The sequence below is a fragment of the Staurois parvus genome, unplaced genomic scaffold (assembly GCF_062004578.1).
Source record: "Staurois parvus isolate SC_StPar_1 unplaced genomic scaffold, SC_StPar_1.0 ptg000102l, whole genome shotgun sequence".
In the NCBI taxonomy this organism is placed as follows: Eukaryota; Metazoa; Chordata; class Amphibia; order Anura; family Ranidae; genus Staurois; species Staurois parvus.
Genome location: NW_028317898.1, coordinates 5410905 through 5435207, shown reverse-complemented (window position 1 = coordinate 5435207; position 24303 = coordinate 5410905). Strand labels below are relative to the sequence as shown.

Below are 24303 nucleotides of genomic sequence, written 5' to 3'. Positions count from 1 at the left end.
GGGCCTGGCAGCAGCTATGTGAGGCCCGTAATCTGCCTGCACCCTATGTCAAAAAATTTAACACACCAGCAGTGTGAAGAGACCTGAAAGTGGCACATGGCAGCAGAGTGTGGCGATGGAGACAGCAGCAATGGGAGGCCGTACAGGGACCCATGAGAGACTCTGGACTTGGCAGCAGCATGAGGAGGCGGTATATAGGGGCCCATGGCAGATTAGGGGCCTGGCAGCAGCTATGTGAGGCCCGTTATCTTGCAGCACCCTATGTCAAAAAATTAAACACACCAGCAGTGTGAAGAGACCTGAAAGTGGCACATGGCAGCAGAGTGTGGCGATGGAGACAGCAGCAATGGGAGGCCGTACAGGGACCCATGAGAGACTCTAGACTTGGCAGCAGCATGAGGAGGCGGTTTATAGGGGCCCATGGCAGATTAGGGGCCTGGCAGCAGCTATGTGAGGCCCGTAATCTGCCTGCACCCTATGTCAAAAAATTTAACACACCAGCAGTGTGAAGAGACCTGAAAGTGGCACATGGCAGCAGAGTGTGGCGATGGAGACAGCAGCAATGGGAGGCCGTACAGGGACCCATGAGAGACTCTGGACTTGGCAGCAGCATGAGGAGGCGGTATATAGGGGCCCATGGCAGATTAGGGGCCTGGCAGCAGCTATGTGAGGCCCGTAATCTGCCTGCACCCTATGTCAAAAAATTAAACACACCAGCAGTGTGAAGAGACCTGAAAGTGGCACATGGCAGCAGAGTGTGGCGATGGAGACAGCAACAATGGGAGGCCGTACAGGGACCCATGAGAGACTCTGGACTTGGCAGCAGCATGAGGAGGCGGTATATAGGGGCCCATGGCAGATTAGGGGCCTGGCAGCAGCTATGTGAGGCCCGTAATCTGCCTGCACCCTATGTCAAAAAATTAAACACACCAGCAGTGTGAAGAGACCTGAAAGTGGCACATGGCAGCAGAGTGTGGCGATGGAGACAGCAGCAATGGGAGGCCGTACAGGGACCCATGAGAGACTCTGGACTTGGCAGCAGCATGAGGAGGCGGTATATAGGGGCCCATGGCAGATTAGGGGCCTGGCAGCAGCTATGTGAGGCCCGTAATCTGCCTGCACCCTATGTCAAAAAATTAAACACACCAGCAGTGTGAAGAGACCTGAAAGTGGCACATGGCAGCAGAGTGTGGCGATGGAGACAGCAGCAATGGGAGGCCGTACAGGGACCCATGAGAGACTCTAGACTTGGCAGCAGCATGAGGAGGCGGTTTATAGGGGCCCATGGCAGATTAGGGGCCTGGCAGCAGCTATGTGAGGCCCGTAATCTGCCTGCACCCTATGTCAAAAAATTTAACACACCAGCAGTGTGAAGAGACCTGAAAGTGGCACATGGCAGCAGAGTGTGGCGATGGAGACAGCAGCAATGGGAGGCCGTACAGGGACCCATGAGAGACTCTAGACTTGGCAGCAGCATGAGGAGGCGGTTTATAGGGGCCCATGGCAGATTAGGGGCCTGGCAGCAGCTATGTGAGGCCCGTAATCTGCCTGCACCCTATGTCAAAAAATTTAACACACCAGCAGTGTGAAGAGACCTGAAAGTGGCACATGGCAGCAGAGTGTGGCGATGGAGACAGCAGCAATGGGAGGCCGTACAGGGACCCATGAGAGACTCTGGACTTGGCAGCAGCATGAGGAGGCGGTATATAGGGGCCCATGGCAGATTAGGGGCCTGGCAGCAGCTATGTGAGGCCCGTAATCTGCCTGCACCCTATGTCAAAAAATTAAACACACCAGCAGTGTGAAGAGACCTGAAAGTGGCACATGGCAGCAGAGTGTGGCGATGGAGACAGCAGCAATGGGAGGCCGTACAGGGACCCATGAGAGACTCTGGACTTGGCAGCAGCATGAGGAGGCGGTATATAGGGGCCCATGGCAGATTAGGGGCCTGGCAGCAGCTATGTGAGGCCCGTAATCTGCCTGCACCCTATGTCAAAAAATTAAACACACCAGCAGTGTGAAGAGACCTGAAAGTGGCACATGGCAGAGTGTGGCGATGGAGACAGCAGCAATGGGAGGCCGTACAGGGACCCATGACAGACTCTAGACTTGGCAGCAGCATGAGGAGGCGGTTTATAGGGGCCCATGGCAGATTAGGGGCCTGGCAGCAGCTATGTGAGGCCCGTAATCTGCCTGCACCCTATGTCAAAAAATTTAACACACCAGCAGTGTGAAGAGACCTGAAAGTGGCACATGGCAGCAGAGTGTGGCGATGGAGACAGCAGCAATGGGAGGCCGTACAGGGACCCATGAGAGACTCTGGACTTGGCAGCAGCATGAGGAGGCGGTATATAGGGGCCCATGGCAGATTAGGGGCCTGGCAGCAGCTATGTGAGGCCCGTTATCTTGCAGCACCCTATGTCAAAAAATTAAACACACCAGCAGTGTGAAGAGACCTGAAAGTGGCACATGGCAGCAGAGTGTGGCGATGGAGACAGCAGCAATGGGAGGCCGTACAGGGACCCATGAGAGACTCTAGACTTGGCAGCAGCATGAGGAGGCGGTTTATAGGGGCCCATGGCAGATTAGGGGCCTGGCAGCAGCTATGTGAGGCCCGTAATCTGCCTGCACCCTATGTCAAAAAATTTAACACACCAGCAGTGTGAAGAGACCTGAAAGTGGCACATGGCAGCAGAGTGTGGCGATGGAGACAGCAGCAATGGGAGGCCGTACAGGGACCCATGAGAGACTCTGGACTTGGCAGCAGCATGAGGAGGCGGTATATAGGGGCCCATGGCAGATTAGGGGCCTGGCAGCAGCTATGTGAGGCCCGTAATCTGCCTGCACCCTATGTCAAAAAATTAAACACACCAGCAGTGTGAAGAGACCTGAAAGTGGCACATGGCAGCAGAGTGTGGCGATGGAGACAGCAGCAATGGGAGGCCGTACAGGGACCCATGAGAGACTCTGGACTTGGCAGCAGCATGAGGAGGCGGTATATAGGGGCCCATGGCAGATTAGGGGCCTGGCAGCAGCTATGTGAGGCCCGTAATCTGCCTGCACCCTATGTCAAAAAATTAAACACACCAGCAGTGTGAAGAGACCTGAAAGTGGCACATGGCAGAGTGTGGCGATGGAGACAGCAGCAATGGGAGGCCGTACAGGGACCCATGACAGACTCTAGACTTGGCAGCAGCATGAGGAGGCGGTTTATAGGGGCCCATGGCAGATTAGGGGCCTGGCAGCAGCTATGTGAGGCCCGTAATCTGCCTGCACCCTATGTCAAAAAATTTAACACACCAGCAGTGTGAAGAGACCTGAAAGTGGCACATGGCAGCAGAGTGTGGCGATGGAGACAGCAGCAATGGGAGGCCGTACAGGGACCCATGAGAGACTCTGGACTTGGCAGCAGCATGAGGAGGCGGTATATAGGGGCCCATGGCAGATTAGGGGCCTGGCAGCAGCTATGTGAGGCCCGTTATCTTGCAGCACCCTATGTCAAAAAATTAAACACACCAGCAGTGTGAAGAGACCTGAAAGTGGCACATGGCAGCAGAGTGTGGCGATGGAGACAGCAGCAATGGGAGGCCGTACAGGGACCCATGAGAGACTCTAGACTTGGCAGCAGCATGAGGAGGCGGTTTATAGGGGCCCATGGCAGATTAGGGGCCTGGCAGCAGCTATGTGAGGCCCGTAATCTGCCTGCACCCTATGTCAAAAAATTTAACACACCAGCAGTGTGAAGAGACCTGAAAGTGGCACATGGCAGCAGAGTGTGGCGATGGAGACAGCAGCAATGGGAGGCCGTACAGGGACCCATGAGAGACTCTGGACTTGGCAGCAGCATGAGGAGGCGGTATATAGGGGCCCATGGCAGATTAGGGGCCTGGCAGCAGCTATGTGAGGCCCGTAATCTGCCTGCACCCTATGTCAAAAAATTAAACACACCAGCAGTGTGAAGAGACCTGAAAGTGGCACATGGCAGCAGAGTGTGGCGATGGAGACAGCAACAATGGGAGGCCGTACAGGGACCCATGAGAGACTCTGGACTTGGCAGCAGCATGAGGAGGCGGTATATAGGGGCCCATGGCAGATTAGGGGCCTGGCAGCAGCTATGTGAGGCCCGTAATCTGCCTGCACCCTATGTCAAAAAATTAAACACACCAGCAGTGTGAAGAGACCTGAAAGTGGCACATGGCAGCAGAGTGTGGCGATGGAGACAGCAGCAATGGGAGGCCGTACAGGGACCCATGAGAGACTCTGGACTTGGCAGCAGCATGAGGAGGCGGTATATAGGGGCCCATGGCAGATTAGGGGCCTGGCAGCAGCTATGTGAGGCCCGTAATCTGCCTGCACCCTATGTCAAAAAATTAAACACACCAGCAGTGTGAAGAGACCTGAAAGTGGCACATGGCAGCAGAGTGTGGCGATGGAGACAGCAGCAATGGGAGGCCGTACAGGGACCCATGAGAGACTCTAGACTTGGCAGCAGCATGAGGAGGCGGTATATAGGGGCCCATGGCAGATTAGGGGCCTGGCAGCAGCTATGTGAGGCCCGTAATCTGCCTGCACCCTATGTCAAAAAATTAAACACACCAGCAGTGTGAAGAGACCTGAAAGTGGCACATGGCAGCAGAGTGTGGCGATGGAGACAGCAGCAATGGGAGGCCGTACAGGGACCCATGAGAGACTCTAGACTTGGCAGCAGCATGAGGAGGCGGTTTATAGGGGCCCATGGCAGATTAGGGGCCTGGCAGCAGCTATGTGAGGCCCGTAATCTGCCTGCACCCTATGTCAAAAAATTTAACACACCAGCAGTGTGAAGAGACCTGAAAGTGGCACATGGCAGCAGAGTGTGGCGATGGAGACAGCAGCAATGGGAGGCCGTACAGGGACCCATGAGAGACTCTGGACTTGGCAGCAGCATGAGGAGGCGGTATATAGGGGCCCATGGCAGATTAGGGGCCTGGCAGCAGCTATGTGAGGCCCGTAATCTGCCTGCACCCTATGTCAAAAAATTAAACACACCAGCAGTGTGAAGAGACCTGAAAGTGGCACATGGCAGCAGAGTGTGGCGATGGAGACAGCAGCAATGGGAGGCCGTACAGGGACCCATGAGAGACTCTGGACCTAGCAGCAGCATGAGGAGGCGGTATATAGGGGCCTATGGCAGATTAGGGGCCTGGCAGCAGCTATAGGAGGCCCGTAATCTGCCAGCACCCTATGTCAAAAAATTAAACACACCAGCAGTGTGAGGAGACCTGAAAGTGGCACATGTTTGAGGCATGATTCATGGCGGATTTAGTCAGTTGTGTCAGGAACTGGTGGTTTGAAATCCAGACTAATCCACGCCTGATTCATTTTCACAAACGTGAGTCTCTCCACACTTTGGGTGGACAGTCGTGTCCTCCGCGGAGTTACAATACCTCCTGCCGCACTAAACACGCGCTCCGATGCCACGCTACTGGCCGGGCATGACAGCCTTTCAAGGGCAAATTCAGCTAGTTGGGGCCAAAGGTCAAGTTTCGTTGCCCAGTAGTCAAGGGGATTGTCTACCTCGGTTGGCAGGGTGCTGTCCAAGTAGGCCCAAGCCTGTTGTTTGAGCTCCTGCTCCAGGTCCACCTGATGCTGCTGCTGCTGCTGCGGCTGGTTAGTAGTTTCCTCACTGCGCTGGTGAAGAAAGCTACTCATCATCGACTGCAGACTGAGGCAGCCGCTGCTGGTGGAGCTGCCACTGCTCCTACCACCCCACCCCTCCCCTGCTGCCATGCCAGCGGAACGCGAGCGCACAGGGCCCACAGTGTCTGAGGATGGACGTTGGCGCACAAAGGCAGAGACCAACTGACTACATAGGTGGTTTTTATAGTACGTAATTTTGGCCTCCCTCTCAGCAGGTGTGAAAAAGGCCACCATTTTGGACCGGTAGCGAGGGTCCAACAAGGTGGACAGCCAAAAGTCATCCCTCTGTCTGATGGTTATTATTCGGCTGTCGCTACGCAAGCAACCGAGCATGCTATGGGCCATTTGTGCCAAGGAATGCGAGGGACTCCCTGCCTCCATCTCCACAGCATACTGCCACGGTGCGTCTGGGTCCTCTGTCTCCTCCTCCTCCTCCTCTACCAGATGCTCCTGCTCCTCCACTCCTGTCCGCTGAGTGGAAAAACCACCCATTTCACTCAATAATTCCTGAGCACAAATGTCCTCCTCTACCTCCTCCTCTTCTTCCTGTCCTGCCCCCACAGGGGTCATGTGGCGTTGAGATCTGTGCGCCACGTCTACCGCACCCTGACCAGCCATTGTTAACAGCATTTGTTCCAGGACGTGCAACAGAGGAATGACGTCGTTCATCCCATAGTCCTGCCGACTCACGAATAGCGTGGCCTCCTCAAAGGGCCTGAGCAAGCGGCAGGTGTCACGCATGAGCTGCCAATGGCTGACATCTAAGTTACACAGGGGAGTACCTTTATCCGCTTGTAACATCAGGAAATCGGTGATGGCCTTTCGCTGCTCGTAAAGGCGGTCTAACATGTGTAGGGTTGAATTCCACCTTGTTGCAACGTCGCAGATCAGGCGATGCTGTGGAATTCCGTTCTGCCGCTGCAGCTCAATGAGGGTGTTCTTTGCGGTGTAGGAATGGCTGAAATGCATGCACAGTTTACGTGACATTTTAAGGATGTCTTGCAGTGGGATGGTGGATTTTAGGAACCGCTTGACAACCAGATTGAACACGTGAGCCATGCATGGCGCATGGCACAACCTTCCTTGACGCAGAGCAGACACCATGTTCTTTCCGTTGTCAGTCAACATGGTTCCGATTTTTAGTTTGCGCGGAGACAGCCATCTGTCGATTTCTCTGTTCATTACACTCAGCAGTTCCTCCCCTGTGTGACTACGTTCGCCAAGGCATACCAGGTGCAGCACAGCGTGACACCGTTGCGCCCTGCACATGTGATATGCCGGTCGGGTAATGGGACTTGGCACGGGGGTGGCGGCTGAGGACACGGCGGAAAAAGAGGTGGTAGAGGCGGACATGCTTGCTGGACCAAGGACGTGCAAACGTGGAGGCAAAAGCGTCGTGACCTGTCCAAGTTGCTGGTGCGGCTGTGCCGGCACCACGTTCACCCAGTGGGCCGTAAATGACATGTACTGTCCCTGACCGTAGTTACAGCTCCACACGTCGGCGCTGCCGTGCACTTTGGCAGAGACCGACATGCTCAAAGACTGGCCCACCATCTCTTCTACATGTGAATGCAGGGCTGGCACTGCCTTTTGGGCAAAGAAATGACGGCTTGGCACTCTCCACCGCGGCGCGGCACAAGCCATCATTTCTCGGAAAGGTGCTGAGTCCACCAGTTGGAAAGGGAGGGACTGCAGCACCAGCAACTTGGACAGGAGGACGTTCAGCTTTTGCACCGTCGGGTGCGTGCTCGCAAACTGTTGTCTCTTGGATACGGATTCCAAGAAAGACTGTTGACGGAATCCGAGAAGAGGAGTAGCAGGAGAAGGAGCATCTGAACGAGCGGAAGATGCCAACGAGCGACAACTCCCCTCAGCAGAGGTGTTGGAGCCTTGACTGGCTGATAGAGGGCGATTGACGACGTCGGGTGACGGAGCAAGTAACGGAGCGGGTGATGGAGCGGGGGCTGGGGCAGGCAGAACCGCCGTATGTTTATCACGGTTTTCCCAGGCCACCGAATGGTGACGCTGCATATGCTGACGCAACGCTGTAGTCCCAACATGGGCCCCCTGGCCACGCTTGCATTTCTGGCCACATAGTCGACATACGGCTACGTTTACTTCCTCGGGCGGCTTGAGGAAAAATTGCCACACCACCGAGTAGGAAACTTTGCCCCCGCTACTCTTCACTGGCTGACTGCTACTTCCTCCGTGCGCACCGGCACCACTACTGGCCGTGGTGGTAGGCTGCAGTGGAGCTGGTGCTCTACTCCGTGGACGTTTGGCTCCACTGACACTGATGCGACCCTGCTGCTGTCTCCTGGGCAACCCACCGACTGTTTTGCTCGCTGCCAAGCTGCCACCCTCTTCTCCTGATGATGCGGAAGAAATTGCCTGATGACGACGAGGCTGCCAAGTGCGATCAACCTCCTCATCATCAAGTAGGGTCTCCGCCTCACTACTAGCCCCCTCGGCTGCGTCTGGGTCAGGAGACAGACCTGTCTCTAGACCGGCTACCGAGCCACTCTCCTCGCCAGTACTTGTTCGCTTGGCTGCTGAAAAGGCCGATGTCTCCCCCCGTTCCTGACCGCCCTCTGTTAGCTCTTCCTCACTGTACAGTGGGGCTGAGCCCACAGCATGCGATACTTCGCTTGGTGAGGGAACAGCAAAGGACAGGGGCAGGTAGAGGACACGTGATTTCAGTGGGCTTGCTCCCGGGCCATGCCAACTAACGGTTGTGTCTGACGTACCCACCGACCGTTGGCTGTAGGTGTCAGAGGTGACCTGGGAAGAGGAAGACGACCGAGCCAACCAATCAATGACGGCAGGGTTGTCGGTGGAGACACGACCGCTGGATGACACCGGGAGCACTGGCCTCTGGCTGCGAATACTGCTGCCTCGACCCCTTCCTCTGCTGCCACGTCTGCTCGCTCCTAAAACATTGCCTCCTCTGCCACTCCTCTGCATGTTGTCTGACATACTATTTAATTCAACGATTAGGTGTCCCTGAGTAACAATTCTCTGGCACTCAGTAACAATTCTGTCTGTCCCTGAGTATGAATTCTGTGGCCCTGAGTAACAATTCTGTGTCTGTGCGAGTAACAATTCTGTGTCTGTGCGAGTAACAATTCTGTGTCTGTGCAAGTAACAATTTTGTGTCTGTGCGAGTAACAATTCTCTGGCACTCAGTAACAATTCTGTCTGTCCCTGAGTAACAATTCTCTGGCACTCAGTAACAATTCTGTCTGTCCCTGAGTAACAATTCTCTGGCACTCAGTAACAATTCTGTCTGTCCCTGAGTATGAATTCTGTGGCCCTGAGTAACAATTCTGTGTCTGTGCGAGTAACAATTCTGTGTCTGTGCAAGTAACAATTTTGTGTCTGTGCGAGTAACAATTCTCTGGCACTCAGTAACAATTCTGTCTGTCCCTGAGTAACAATTCTCTGGCACTCAGTAACAATTCTGTCTGTCCCTAAGTAACAATTCTCTGGCACTCAGTAACAATTCTGTCTGTCCCTGAGTATGAATTCTGTGGCCCTGAGTAACAATTCTGTGTCTGTGCGAGTAACAATTCTGTGTCTGTGCAAGTAACAATTTTGTGTCTGTGCGAGTAACAATTCTCTGGCACTCAGTAACAATTCTGTCTGTCCCTGAGTAACAATTCTCTGGCACTCAGTAACAATTCTGTCTGTCCCTGAGTAACAATTCTCTGGCACTCAGTAACAATTCTGTCTGTCCCTGAGTATGAATTCTGTGGCCCTGAGTAACAATTCTGTGTCTGTGCGAGTAACAATTCTGTGTCTGTGCAAGTAACAATTTTGTGTCTGTGCGAGTAACAATTCTCTGGCACTCAGTAACAATTCTGTCTGTCCCTGAGTAACAATTCTCTGGCACTCAGTAACAATTCTGTCTGTCCCTGAGTAACAATTCTCTGGCACTCAGTAACAATTCTGTCTGTCCCTGAGTAACAATTCTCTGGCACTCAGTAACAATTCTGTGTCTGTGCGAGTAACAATTCTGTGTCTGTGCAAGTAACAATTTTGTGTCTGTGCGAGTAACAATTCTCTGGCACTCAGTAACAATTCTGTCTGTCCCTGAGTAACAATTCTCTGGCACTCAGTAACAATTCTGTCTGTCCCTGAGTAACAATTCTCTGGCACTCAGTAACAATTCTGTCTGTCCCTGAGTATGAATTCTGTGGCCCTGAGTAATAATTCTGTGTCTGTGCGAGTAACAATTCTGTGTCTGTGCAAGTAACAATTTTGTGTCTGTGCGAGTAACAATTCTCTGGCACTCAGTAACAATTCTGTCTGTCCCTGAGTAACAATTCTCTGGCACTCAGTAACAATTCTGTCTGTCCCTGAGTAACAATTCTCTGGCACTCAGTAACAATTCTGTCTGTCCCTGAGTATGAATTCTGTGGCCCTGAGTAACAATTCTGTGTCTGTGCGAGTAACAATTCTGTGTCTGTGCAAGTAACAATTTTGTGTCTGTGCGAGTAACAATTCTCTGGCACTCAGTAACAATTCTGTCTGTCCCTGAGTAACAATTCTCTGGCACTCAGTAACAATTCTGTCTGTCCCTGAGTAACAATTCTCTGGCACTCAGTAACAATTCTGTCTGTCCCTGAGTAACAATTCTCTGGCACTCAGTAACAATTCTGTCTGTCCCTGAGTATGAATTCTGTGGCCCTGAGTAACAATTCTGTCTGTGCGAGTAACAATTCTGTGTCTGTGCAATAACAATTTTGTGTCTGTGCGAGTAACAATTCTCTGGCACTCTGTAACAATTCTGTCTGTCCCTGAGTAACAATTCTCTGGCACTCAGTAACAATTCTGTCTGTCCCTGAGTAACAATTCTCTGGCACTCAGTAACAATTCTGTCTGTCCCTGAGTAACAATTCTGTCTGTCCCTGAGAATGAATTCTGTGGCCCTGAGTAAGAATTCTCTGGCACTCAGTAACAATTCTGTCTGTCCCTGAGTAACAATTCTCTGGCACTCAGTAACAATTCTGTCTGTCCCTGAGTAACAATTCTCTGGCACTCAGTAACAATTCTGTCTGTCCCTGAGTAACAATTCTCTGGCACTCAGTAACAATTCTGTCTGTCCCTGAGTATGAATTCTGTGGCCCTGAGTAACAATTCTGTCTGTGCGAGTAACAATTCTGTGTCTGTGCAATAACAATTTTGTGTCTGTGCGAGTAACAATTCTCTGGCACTCAGTAACAATTCTGTCTGTCCCTGAGTAACAATTCTCTGGCACTCAGTAACAATTCTGTCTGTCCCTGAGTAACAATTCTCTGGCACTCAGTAACAATTCTGTCTGTCCCTGAGTAACAATTCTCTGGCACTCAGTAACAATTCTGTCTGTCCCTGAGTATGAATTCTGTGGCCCTGAGTAACAATTCTGTGTCTGTGCGAGTAACAATTCTGTGTCTGTGCGAGTAACAATTCTGTGTCTGTGCAAGTAACAATTTTGTGTCTGTGCGAGTAACAATTCTCTGGCACTCAGTAACAATTCTGTCTGTCCCTGAGTAACAATTCTCTGGCACTCAGTAACAATTCTGTCTGTCCCTGAGTATGAATTCTGTGGCCCTGAGTAACAATTCTGTGTCTGTGCGAGTAACAATTCTGTGTCTGTGCAAGTAACAATTTTGTGTCTGTGCGAGTAACAATTCTCTGGCACTCAGTAACAATTCTGTCTGTCCCTGAGTAACAATTCTCTGGCACTCAGTAACAATTCTGTCTGTCCCTAAGTAACAATTCTCTGGCACTCAGTAACAATTCTGTCTGTCCCTGAGTATGAATTCTGTGGCCCTGAGTAACAATTCTGTGTCTGTGCGAGTAACAATTCTGTGTCTGTGCAAGTAACAATTTTGTGTCTGTGCGAGTAACAATTCTCTGGCACTCAGTAACAATTCTGTCTGTCCCTGAGTAACAATTCTCTGGCACTCAGTAACAATTCTGTCTGTCCCTGAGTAACAATTCTCTGGCACTCAGTAACAATTCTGTCTGTCCCTGAGTATGAATTCTGTGGCCCTGAGTAACAATTCTGTGTCTGTGCGAGTAACAATTCTGTGTCTGTGCAAGTAACAATTTTGTGTCTGTGCGAGTAACAATTCTCTGGCACTCAGTAACAATTCTGTCTGTCCCTGAGTAACAATTCTCTGGCACTCAGTAACAATTCTGTCTGTCCCTGAGTAACAATTCTCTGGCACTCAGTAACAATTCTGTCTGTCCCTGAGTAACAATTCTCTGGCACTCAGTAACAATTCTGTGTCTGTGCGAGTAACAATTCTGTGTCTGTGCAAGTAACAATTTTGTGTCTGTGCGAGTAACAATTCTCTGGCACTCAGTAACAATTCTGTCTGTCCCTGAGTAACAATTCTCTGGCACTCAGTAACAATTCTGTCTGTCCCTGAGTATGAATTCTGTGGCCCTGAGTAACAATTCTGTGTCTGTGCGAGTAACAATTCTGTGTCTGTGCAAGTAACAATTTTGTGTCTGTGCGAGTAACAATTCTCTGGCACTCAGTAACAATTCTGTCTGTCCCTGAGTAACAATTCTCTGGCACTCAGTAACAATTCTGTCTGTCCCTGAGTAACAATTCTCTGGCACTCAGTAACAATTCTGTCTGTCCCTGAGTAACAATTCTCTGGCACTCAGTAACAATTCTGTGTCTGTGCGAGTAACAATTCTGTGTCTGTGCAAGTAACAATTTTGTGTCTGTGCGAGTAACAATTCTCTGGCACTCAGTAACAATTCTGTCTGTCCCTGAGTAACAATTCTCTGGCACTCAGTAACAATTCTGTCTGTCCCTGAGTAACAATTCTCTGGCACTCAGTAACAATTCTGTCTGTCCCTGAGTATGAATTCTGTGGCCCTGAGTAATAATTCTGTGTCTGTGCGAGTAACAATTCTGTGTCTGTGCAAGTAACAATTTTGTGTCTGTGCGAGTAACAATTCTCTGGCACTCAGTAACAATTCTGTCTGTCCCTGAGTAACAATTCTCTGGCACTCAGTAACAATTCTGTCTGTCCCTGAGTAACAATTCTCTGGCACTCAGTAACAATTCTGTCTGTCCCTGAGTATGAATTCTGTGGCCCTGAGTAACAATTCTGTGTCTGTGCGAGTAACAATTCTGTGTCTGTGCAAGTAACAATTTTGTGTCTGTGCGAGTAACAATTCTCTGGCACTCAGTAACAATTCTGTCTGTCCCTGAGTAACAATTCTCTGGCACTCAGTAACAATTCTGTCTGTCCCTGAGTAACAATTCTCTGGCACTCAGTAACAATTCTGTCTGTCCCTGAGTAACAATTCTCTGGCACTCAGTAACAATTCTGTCTGTCCCTGAGTAACAATTCTCTGGCACTCAGTAACAATTCTGTCTGTCCCTGAGTATGAATTCTGTGGCCCTGAGTAACAATTCTGTCTGTGCGAGTAACAATTCTGTGTCTGTGCAATAACAATTTTGTGTCTGTGCGAGTAACAATTCTCTGGCACTCTGTAACAATTCTGTCTGTCCCTGAGTAACAATTCTCTGGCACTCAGTAACAATTCTGTCTGTCCCTGAGTAACAATTCTCTGGCACTCAGTAACAATTCTGTCTGTCCCTGAGTAACAATTCTGTCTGTCCCTGAGAATGAATTCTGTGGCCCTGAGTAAGAATTCTCTGGCACTCAGTAACAATTCTGTCTGTCCCTGAGTAACAATTCTCTGGCACTCAGTAACAATTCTGTCTGTCCCTGAGTAACAATTCTCTGGCACTCAGTAACAATTCTGTCTGTCCCTGAGTAACAATTCTCTGGCACTCAGTAACAATTCTGTCTGTCCCTGAGTATGAATTCTGTGGCCCTGAGTAACAATTCTGTCTGTGCGAGTAACAATTCTGTGTCTGTGCAATAACAATTTTGTGTCTGTGCGAGTAACAATTCTCTGGCACTCAGTAACAATTCTGTCTGTCCCTGAGTAACAATTCTCTGGCACTCAGTAACAATTCTGTCTGTCCCTGAGTAACAATTCTCTGGCACTCAGTAACAATTCTGTCTGTCCCTGAGTAACAATTCTCTGGCACTCAGTAACAATTCTGTCTGTCCCTGAGTAACAATTCTGTCTGTCCCTGAGAATGAATTCTGTGGCCCTGAGTAAGAATTCTCTGGCACTCAGTAACAATTCTGTCTGTCCCTGAGTAACAATTCTCTGGCACTCAGTAACAATTCTGTCTGTCCCTGAGTAAAAATTCTGTGGCCCTAATAACGTTTCTGTGGCCCTAAGTAACAATTCTCTGGCACTGAGTGAAAATTCTGTCTGTCCCTGAGTATGAATTCTGTGGCCCTAACTAGCGTTTCTTTGTCCCTAAATAACGATTCTGTGGCCCTCATTAACAAGACTGTGTCCCTGAGTAATGGTTCTCTGTCCCTAAGTAACTTCTCTCTGTCCCCAATTCTCGTTTCTGTGGCCCTAACTCTGTCCCTGTCCCTAGTACAGAGCGGTCTGCCTCTGTTCAATGACTGCAGGCAAATGAAGATTTCCAAAATGGCCGCTATATATACCTCGACCATTACACAGTGCTGGCTGGCTGGCTGCTGATTGGCTGATGCGATCACATGTCGTTGAGGAATGCATTATGGGGCAGCGCGCCTTGTCTGCGCGCCTTCCCCGACATCCCCGCTCCGTCGCCGCACATGTCAGCCGCCATTTTCGGAAAAATTTCGATTCGCGCGTCCGAATTAGGCTGTTTTTCGGATTCGGCACGAATCGAAATTTTTCCGATATTCGACTCGAATTCCACTTCGGATACTTCGATTCGCTCATCTCTACCAGTGATGATTAAACACCATCAAAAGAAATATCTATTTGCGTGGGAAAAAAACGTGTTTGGGTACAATGTAGCATAATGGAGCAATTGCCAGTTAAAGTAGTGCAGTGCTGAATAGCAAACAAAAGTCCTGGTCATGAAGTGGGTAAAAACTTCTGGAGGTCAAGTGATTAATGTATCAGTTCACTGTTTGTTTATTTTGTTTGTCTGAGTGCTTGATAGGCAACTCCTCCTCTTGAGCCCCCTCTGTCTTCATAATTAATCACATTAACCAATTTACATATAGCCAAATGACTGTCCAGTTCTGGGAGGGCGCCATATGAGGTCCTCCCAGAACGTGGCGCGCACCCTGCGCTGTCAGTGATCGCTGTGTCCTAAAGACACAGCTGATCACATGACATGGTAAAAGGCCATTCACAGTGCCTTTTACCACGTGATCAGCTGTGTCCAATGACACAGCAGATCACAAAGTAAATACAGTTGCAGATTATCAGCAGCACTTTCCTCACGCTGTCACAGTGTGAGGAATGCACTGCAGATAACCAGCAAATGTCACAGAGAACACCCGCACTGATTATCAGTCCCGCCCGTCAGTGCTGTCAGTCAGTGCCCATCAGTGCCAAACATTGCTGCATATCAGTGCGGCATCATCAGTGCCTCCTCATCAATGCCCACCAGTGCTGCCTCATCAGTGAAGCCTATCAATCCCCATTAGTGCTTCCTATCCGTGCCACCTCATCAGTGCTGCCTATCTGTGCAGCCTCATCAACACACATCAGTGAAGGAGTAAAATTACCTGTTTGCAAAATTGTATAATAGAAACAAAGAAAAACTTTTTTTTTCAAATTTGTTTGCTCTTTTTTTGTTTATAGTGCAAAAAATAAAACACCCAGTGGCGATTATATACCACCAAAAGAAATCTCGAATTGTGTGAAAAAAGATAACAATTTCATATGGGTACAATGTTGCATGACCGCACAATTGTTATTCAAAGTACAACAGCACTGAAAGCTGAAAAGTGCCCAGTAGGCAAGTGGTTAATGTGATAGCTGACGTGTAGGCAGGGCCTTCCTCCCTAGCTACTACAGATCAGGACGCAGTGGCTTGGCAGCGTTGAGTGAATGAAACGCCAACCCTTCTCTCAGCAGTAGTCTGCATAGAAGGGAGTGTGAGGAAGAGTCCATCCTGAGTTTGCTGGTATCTTTAAAAAAAAAGCAGGAAAGCTGTAAATGGTTAATGTAATTTACTGGTTAGAAGCAAGAAGACCAGGGATTTCACTCAAAAAGAGCAATACAAAGAGAATAGGATAGTTTGTCATACAAGTACATGGTACAGCAGGCACATATCAGGAATATGACATTTTAGGTTTACTTAGAATGCTTCAATGGAAGCTTACTGTATAAATTCTGCCATGTTTGAAGCTGGCTACATCTTCAGTCCCATACTCAGTTATACGTCTGTGTCTCCCTTCAGGGCTCTTTCCCTATAACTTTTATATTGGTTCCTTTTCTAAATATAGGCAGTGAAACAAAGAGAGATGCAAATATACAGTATAGGATAGTTTTCCTGAAAAAAAGATAATAACTTCCGTGGAAAGAAGATATAACCTGGATTACCTGCAACATCTGTAGAATCTGTAGCACACCGCCCTGCCCTCAATGTCACTGAGTTATGAACTTGTGCCCAGTAGTGAAAAATGAGAACAAAAAACAGCGTTGGGTCCCCCCTATACATACCAAGCCTTTTCGGGTCTGGTATGAATTTTGAGCAGAACCCCCACGCTAAAATTAGGAAAAAAAATGGCATGGGGGATACCCCCCAAATCCATACAAGACCCTTATCCGAGCATGCAGCCTAACCGGTCAGGAAAGGGGGGGGGATGAGCGAGTGCCCCCCCTCCTGAGTCATACCAGGCCACATGCCCTGTGACCTGTCAGACAGCCATTCGTTTGTGTGTTCAACTCGAACATGAAGCCCAACCCTAGTGGCCAGTACTTTGTCCCACTGGGAACTGAACACTGTAAGAAAGTTATACTTCATTATAATGTAAAACTAAACACCAATTAAAAAATAACCCTTAGCATAATGTGCAGCACCTTTTGTTTGTGTACATATTCCTGTCATAATAGAGTCCTACCTATTCACTATATCATAAAATATTATAAATACACTTCTTTGGTTGATGAATGCTGGGAGAGACAGACTGCTTCAACCATGCATTTCACTGCAAGATCCACTTCATGAGGATAGGAAACCACAACAACCATTCTATGTGAATCAAAAAGAAGCATCAACAAATAGTTATAATATATTTAAAAATTCAAAAGGGATTTTACATATTAATCATTATTTTAAAGTGGAACTGTACCTAGTTTAGAACAAAGTCAAGTGACTAAATATCTACAAATCAAATGAATGGAAAATTTGTGAGTTAAAGATTCTATAGAAAACATTTATGATTCCCTTATCAAGAAAAAAGTATCACTGCCACAAAACTGCCAGGGTGACATAGCCAAAAGCAATACAAGTTAAAAGTCATGCAAGTATGCACATTTGCAGGTCTGTGTTGTCTGTCTTTATTCATATTTTATTAATATGTCTTCTTGCAGAGTCTGTGTCCACTGCCTCTCCTTAGCATTATTGGCAAGTGCTACTGAGTTGGATTTCAACTGTGTAGCTGTTTGCTTGGTACTTAGCTTTCCATGATTTGCATTTTTTGTTGGTATACCATAACTTGTGGTGACTGTAGCCATATTAGTGCATATGCAACAAAAACAACTGAGTACAGTTTGTAATATTTTTTTTTCTTTGCACTAACATTTACATTTGCATTTACATTTACATTTGCAGGACACAATATTTTGCTGTTCCCTTGTTCTCACTGCAAGCAGTACTGATACAGAAAATTTTACTAAAATGTAAAGTAGAATAATCTCTCAAGAAAAGGAGAAAAAAATAAAACAAACACACACAACATAATTAAAGTGATTGTAAAGTCACATTTTAATCAGTTGCCCTCCACATGATTTACCTCCCTTCCTGACCAGGTCATTTTGCGCAATACAGTGCTGTGTTAATTTAACTGACAATTGCGTGATCATGCAGTGCTGCACCCAAATTAAGTTTATGTCCTTTTTTCCCTTCACTAGAGCTTTCTTTCAGTGGTATTTGATCGCCTCTGTGTTTTTTATTTTTTGCGCTATAAAAAAAAAGACCTACAGTTTTGAGAAACAATATTTTTGACTTCTTTCTATTAAACATGTCCAGTAAAAAAATCTAATTTTGGCATAAATTTAGACCAAAATGTATTCTGCTACATGTCTTTGCTAAAAAAAATCCCAATACGTGTAAATTAATTGGTTTACATGAAAGTTATAACGTCTACAAATGGCGGTATATATACTAGAATGTTTTATATTTATATACTAGTAATGGTGGCGATCAGCGACTTATAGCGGGACTGCGGTGGGCATTCTGACACTGGGGGGAACTGACTGTCACTGACATCCCCAGTGACACCAATACAGTGATCAGTGCTAATAAAAAGCACTGACACTGTACTAATGACACTGGGCAGGAAGGGGTTAACATCTGGGACCATCAAAGGTTTAACTGTGTGCTGTTTTACTGTGTGCTGTGTGTGTCTTTCACTGTGTCAGCATACTGATTTGTATTGCACTGCTATGCAATACAAAGCAATGTGCAGGAGCTGACAGGGGAGAGATCTGTATTGTTTACATACAGGTCTCTCCTCCGTCAGTTATACTTGGCAGGACCCGGTGATCGACAGCTGAGGCTGCCAATGGCTGAGTGGGTAGGAAAATGCTAAATCAGGTATATGTGTGTGTGTATGTATATATATATATATATATATCTGTGTGTGTATGATTTTGTGCAGCCCTACCGCCTGGTAGCAGTATTTCTGCTATAGGGCAGCAGGAAAGCAGTTAAAGTGATTGTAAAGTCACATTTAAATAAATTTAAATAATGAAGAGATTAAGGCCTCCTGCACATAGGACATTTTTAACATGTTCCTTAGGCACATTTACAGGCATTACACACTTGGGCATTAATTCATTTAATTGGCCATTGAAATTAATTAACGCTCTAGTGCTAAATGCACCTAGTATTAACATGCATTTAGGCAGGCCAAGCATTTTTCTGTCAGAACGCTGCTGCCCCCGTACGAACTGGGTGATTGTGTGTTTGTGTGCATTTCCATGTAAAGAGTAAAAATCATCACTGATAATCAATAATTAGAATGTGTATACTAAATAATGAGATGACCAAATCAGCTGAACATTATTAAAAAAAAAACAAAACACATATATAGTGTGTGTGTATATGTTTTTTTTTTAATAATGTTCAGCTGGCTTGGTCATCTCATTATTTAGAATACACATACTATTTATTGATTATTACTGATGACTTATCTTTTACTCTTTAAATGGAGATATATTTTTATATCTTTTTACATTTTTGTTTTTTATTTATAGTTTTTAATCTTGTACTATTTAAAATATCTAGAAATATAGTACAGATGACGGCACTATATAACAGCACAGATTTTTGCTTTGCACTTTGTACAAATTCTATAGACTGGCTATGGATTACCATGTATCTTTCTCTCTACATACTAGCCCTGAAGAAGGGAGAGGCAATTCCCCCGAAACTCGTTGGCTCCACTTGTATACCTTTTTTATCTTTTAATAAACAACTATAAAAATCATCAAGTGAGACATTTTATTGGACACCGGGCGCTCTACTCCACTTAAAGAACCAAAGCACTCTTTTCTTCCACACAGCGTCTTGGTTGTGAAAAATGTCCTGTTTCACCCAAAAAAATCTTTGGTTGCTTTTTGTGCATTGAATTGAGGCGCACAATATTGCGAGTGGTATAGCTGTACAATCCTGTAATACCGAGAGTTCCTTTTTGTGTAGGACGCTTTTGACTAGTTTATTTATCTGCACTGCTTGCAATGTTTTATGCTGCTAGACTTGTTTTATTGTTTGTGTCCCTGTAATCAAAATGAAGTTTCCTGCTGATTAATTTCTGTCTGAAGTCAGTTGTCTGAAGGCCAGCATTGTTTTCATGGGTTGCAATGCTTTGATTATCTGTCTTATCCCCTCTAGTGCTGGATTGTATGTGATTACTAGATGTACACGTTTATTTGTGGGGTTTTTTTCTTTGAATTTTTAAGGCAGTGGTTTTTAGTGCTGGTGATTTTGTTCTTGTACCTCCTTATGGAAGGATTCTGCTAGTATTCTAAAATGTCTGCTTCTGGGCATATTTGGTGGTATCTAGTGGCTTGGCTGTGTATGATGGCTTGTTTGGTGTGTGGAAACAAGATGAGATAGTTGAATTGGACCGTGGGTTTCCTGAATATTGAGTTTGCAGTTTGTCAATACAGTGCTGAAGATGTTATACAGCTTATTGACTTAATTCCAACACACAACATTTTCGATAATGACATGTATCTTTAGTGTATGGATAATGCTATGGGAAGTAAAGTGGAACCCCAATACGCCACCTTATTTTTTGCAGACCTGGAGGACCATGTTCTTAACAGAATACAACAGAAGCTATATACTGTATATTGTATTAGTAAATGTTAGCACTATATTTATATTATTTTCAACATATGGACAGAATGTGAATAAATTATTTAAAAAATTAATTTATTGCTTAATATGTTTTACTCTTCAATGAATAAAAAACAAAAAATGGAATATTCAAGGATGATAACTCGTTTTGATCTTATTTACTCATTTCCTCACCTTAATGGCTATTCTAATTTAATTGCCATTGCTGTGTATATGTTGGTATTTTGTGTTTGTATGTGTGTGTTTTTTTTTTTAGAGATTGTTCTAATTAGCATTTTGCTAAAACGTAGTGTAACAGTGATGCTTGGACTGAGAAGAAGGGACCATCCCAAAAGCTTGTCTTAAAATTATAAATGTTAGTACAAGTAAAAAAAAATGATCACATGACAAATCTTGGTTGTATTAGTATAGGAATCAATATGGAGTCGGTACTTTAAACATAGATCTATGCTCAGATGAAAAAAAGTTTAAAAATATGTATAAGAAAAATGAGCAGACTTGATGGACCACTAGATCTTTTGCTGCAGTCACATTTCCATGTTTCTCAATAACACATTTTATTTTTTTTGTAGATTAGATATGAGACTCTGCAATCATGTGGATAAAGTTAAGGAACGTCAAGGTGATAATAATAACGGTTATAGTTCTTCTTGCAATAATATGTTTTAGACCAAAAAATCAACAGGTCACAAACAAACTTACTTCAGATGTTTCAGCATCCATTTCCATTGACAGGCAATCTCACAGACTGAAAAATGTAACCTCTAAACCTATAACAGCATATACCATTCTAAGCAAAGGAAATGGAATCTTATTTGTGGAGACCACAGAAAGAATGGAACCACCATCCCTGGTCTTATGTGCTATTGAATCAGCAGCCCGAGTCTACCCTAACAGACCAGTTGTCTTCTTTATGAAAGGACTGGAGGATATCATGACAGAGGAAGATGAGCAGAGAATTCGCAAACACTTTCCAACTCTTTTACCTTTTGATAATATCTACTTCTTTCCATTGAAAATGGAGGAGCTTTTCATGTATACACCACTTATGACTTGGTATAAAAAGGTGAGTGTACTTAGGGGGGAATATGTATCTGACTGGGTTGGAGAAACCATCCCATACCAAATAGTGTAGAAATAAAGATGTACATAGTATAACTATCAACGGCCATGAGACTTCAGAATGTGGCTGGCAAGGTAGCTTTTTGGTGAATTCAAAGTAGAAAATAAAATAGGATTTTTAAACTCGCTGCAAAAGCTTTTTTTGGAGTTCAGGACACAAGATTCAGATACATTTGGGTCATACTGCTACCTATGGGACGATTTGGACACTGACCACTGACTCCTACTCCCAGCATGCCTCAGTTTTGAGATCATAAACACAGAGGGGTCCCTTAATGAACTCCAAAGAAAATGATTTTAAGCTGAACAAAAAAATCCTATTAGCTTTTTTCATGTTCATTGAGGGACACAGAATTCAGAGACATTTGGGGTGTCAAAAACAGTCAAACTGAGGGAAAAGCAACACAGAAAGCACAACATTAACAGGTCCACTTAAAAACAACAGAAAAAAAACAGACTGGCTGCAGCTCAAGGAACTGCTTGAAGGGCATTGCACCCCAAACTGGCAGAAGATGGATGTGCCCTGAACAAGAGAAGATAATGTAAAAACAGAGGACATGGTAGCAGTCTTGCAAACCTAGTAAACAGTTGCCTAATGCCAAACAGTCCAATAAGCACTCAATTATCTAGTAGAGTATGCTTTCACATATAACCTGTTTCTGAGGACCATAAGCTTGAATAATAATTTGATTGATAATAATGGTGTCTAAATGTTCTCATAAAAGAGTATCTTCCTCTGCTCAGCCCACACAGCCTACTCTTAACCATGGAGGTGTGTATTCAGGTACTGTGACCGCTGTGATTGGCCATCACAGTGGTCCCATGAACGGAAAGCTCCCGATCGCAACTATGCAACGTGACCTCACCGATCCCCACCGGCTAGGACGATGGGAGCGTACAGGGAGCATGCTTACGGTCAGGTTCAATCAGTTTTCAGAGTCAGGGTCACACCACAGGCTATGCCACAACTCTAGACCTGAAAAGTGCTCACAGCTAACTGACACAGTATACAAAGGTCTATAAAGCTCCACAATGCAGAGCTCAGTGCCCAAAGATTACATTCCAGTAAGGCCCTGCAATCATCCACTCCAGTGTGGTCTGGATATGCTGAAAGGAGTATTTGTGAGGATTTACTGATCCAGCGAAAACTTGTTCCTTTTGTGGTTCTTCTGTGCATGCTCAGGAATCCCCGGGTGGTTAAACTGAGGTACAGGTGCAAAAAGGGAGCTGGAGGAGTTGTCTTTAACTTGAATAGCTGTAATTCTCAGAGTCCCTATAGTGGCAACAACGCCCCCCCGCCTCCTGACAGCAACAGCCCCCCCCCCCGATAGATTCTCTGCAGCAACAATCGATCCCTCAGTAATAATGGACCACCCAGAACAAAATACCAGCCCCCAGCAACAACATAACACCCGACAGCAACAACAGATCTCCCCACAGCCATCAATGGACCCTTCAGCAGCGAGCAACAATAGACCCTGCAGCACACTCCGTCACCCGTGGCCATTATATATATTCAGTACTGGAGGTGCCGGAACTGCTTCCCCCCTGAAAAAAAAGCCCTGCATAAAACATATACTGCATACAAGGGCATATAGCAGCCATGTTTTTGGCATGCTAATGAGCCTTTTCCTTTTCCTCATCATGGCTGCAAATTAGTCATTTCTCTGAACTCCTAATACAGCCTGCCCCATCTTCCCCTGCCCTAACATACAAAAATCCTCCTCTCCCCCCACCATCAAAAAATTCCAAGCCACCTGACCTAAGTTCAAATGCCAGCAAGTTCATTATTGGTAATAGGTTGTTATAGGTTTGTCTTGCAACCATCCTTGACCTAAACCCAGAGTTCATCCCTATTTATTTATGAATACCAGGATACATTTTTTGTGTATTTTTTATACCTGACCAGAGTTCAGTTTTAAAGGCCAAAGTTGTTTGGAGGTTTATGTAGCGCCACCCCCTGCAGTAGATTTATACAGCATCTTTCCCAATCATAGAGACAGCCACACACACAGCAACAACAGTCCATTCACTCCAGCTCATTGATCAGTCCATGGGTTGTTTTTTGGAAGTTTATTTGCTGGTAAAAACTTTGGAGAGGATTTCGGGTGGTGCAGGATTCTCCAAAATGAAATATATTGCTTGTAAAAGACAGTTGTGTTACTAGTGTAGGTAGATTGAAAGAGTCCATAGATCACTGCTGGGGATCTCACTCACTCACTGGATCCTAGTACATAGACAGTCCATAGGGGAAGCCTCTTGGAAAGTAGTCCAGTAATAGGAAATACAGGACTTGTTAACGCGTTAAACACGATCTTGATTAAGCACAAGATCGTGTTTGACGCGTTAACAAGTCCTGTATTTAAGTCCTGGTGTTTTGTGTGTCCTACGGATCAATAAATACACACTATATTCATCTATCCTCTGGTGTGCGGCTGACCCTTCCTCCTAGTGCATCGTGTGTGGTGGTGAGCCAGAGCCTGCACCTGTTGTGGATCGATCTGGATTGTTTGCCTGAGCAGTATACCTTTTGTTCTTTGAAAGTAGTCCAGTATTCAGTCCATAGGGCTCCAGAGGCAGGCAGCCCCTCTCCTGTCAGCTCACTGAACCCTCCCCACAGGGGGAAAAAATGTCCTCAGGTCTCTAGACTCTTTACCAGCAACCTAGCCCCCATCTGGCCACACTCCCCAAGTATTGGCTAGGCCCTGCTGAGTATTCAGGCTGGACATTTGAATTCTCCCACCCTAAGCTCTAGAAACGTGTTCTAAAGGCAGGGAAAGAAATCAAACTTTCAGTTTGTGAAGCCCTGAGCAGAGCAAACCAAACAATCACTGGTCCTGTGATTACAGCAGAAGCCAACAATTAAATGTGCCTAGCAGCCTAACTCAGGGGGCACTACAGCTAAGAGATTGGGCCATGATATTGTAGTGTGCATTTCTACATTTATCTTTATTCATTATTATATTTATACATTTCTGTAGTTACATAAAAAGCCTATTGTGAGACGAGGGCTGTAGTCTACAGTATATAGTTGTCATTTCATGTCTTAGAAGTAGGAAATAAATTTGTTTTTTAATAGAAAC

The 24303-nt window shown here is 46.1% G+C and overlaps 1 protein-coding gene across 3 annotated transcripts in view; it reads left to right on the top strand.

Moving 5' to 3' along the window:
• The window catches only part of LOC149467760 (alpha-1,4-N-acetylglucosaminyltransferase-like), a 145432-nt gene that overhangs the window by 111789 nt on the left and 9340 nt on the right, over positions 1–24303 (top strand). For all 3 annotated transcript variants that reach the window (XM_089671249.1, XM_089671251.1, XM_089671248.1), the window contains exon 2: positions 20671–21164. In XM_089671249.1, coding sequence (XP_089527375.1) covers positions 20694–21164 — 471 coding nt within the window. In that variant the 5' untranslated portion in view covers positions 20671–20693. The remainder of the gene's footprint in view (positions 1–20670; positions 21165–24303) is intronic.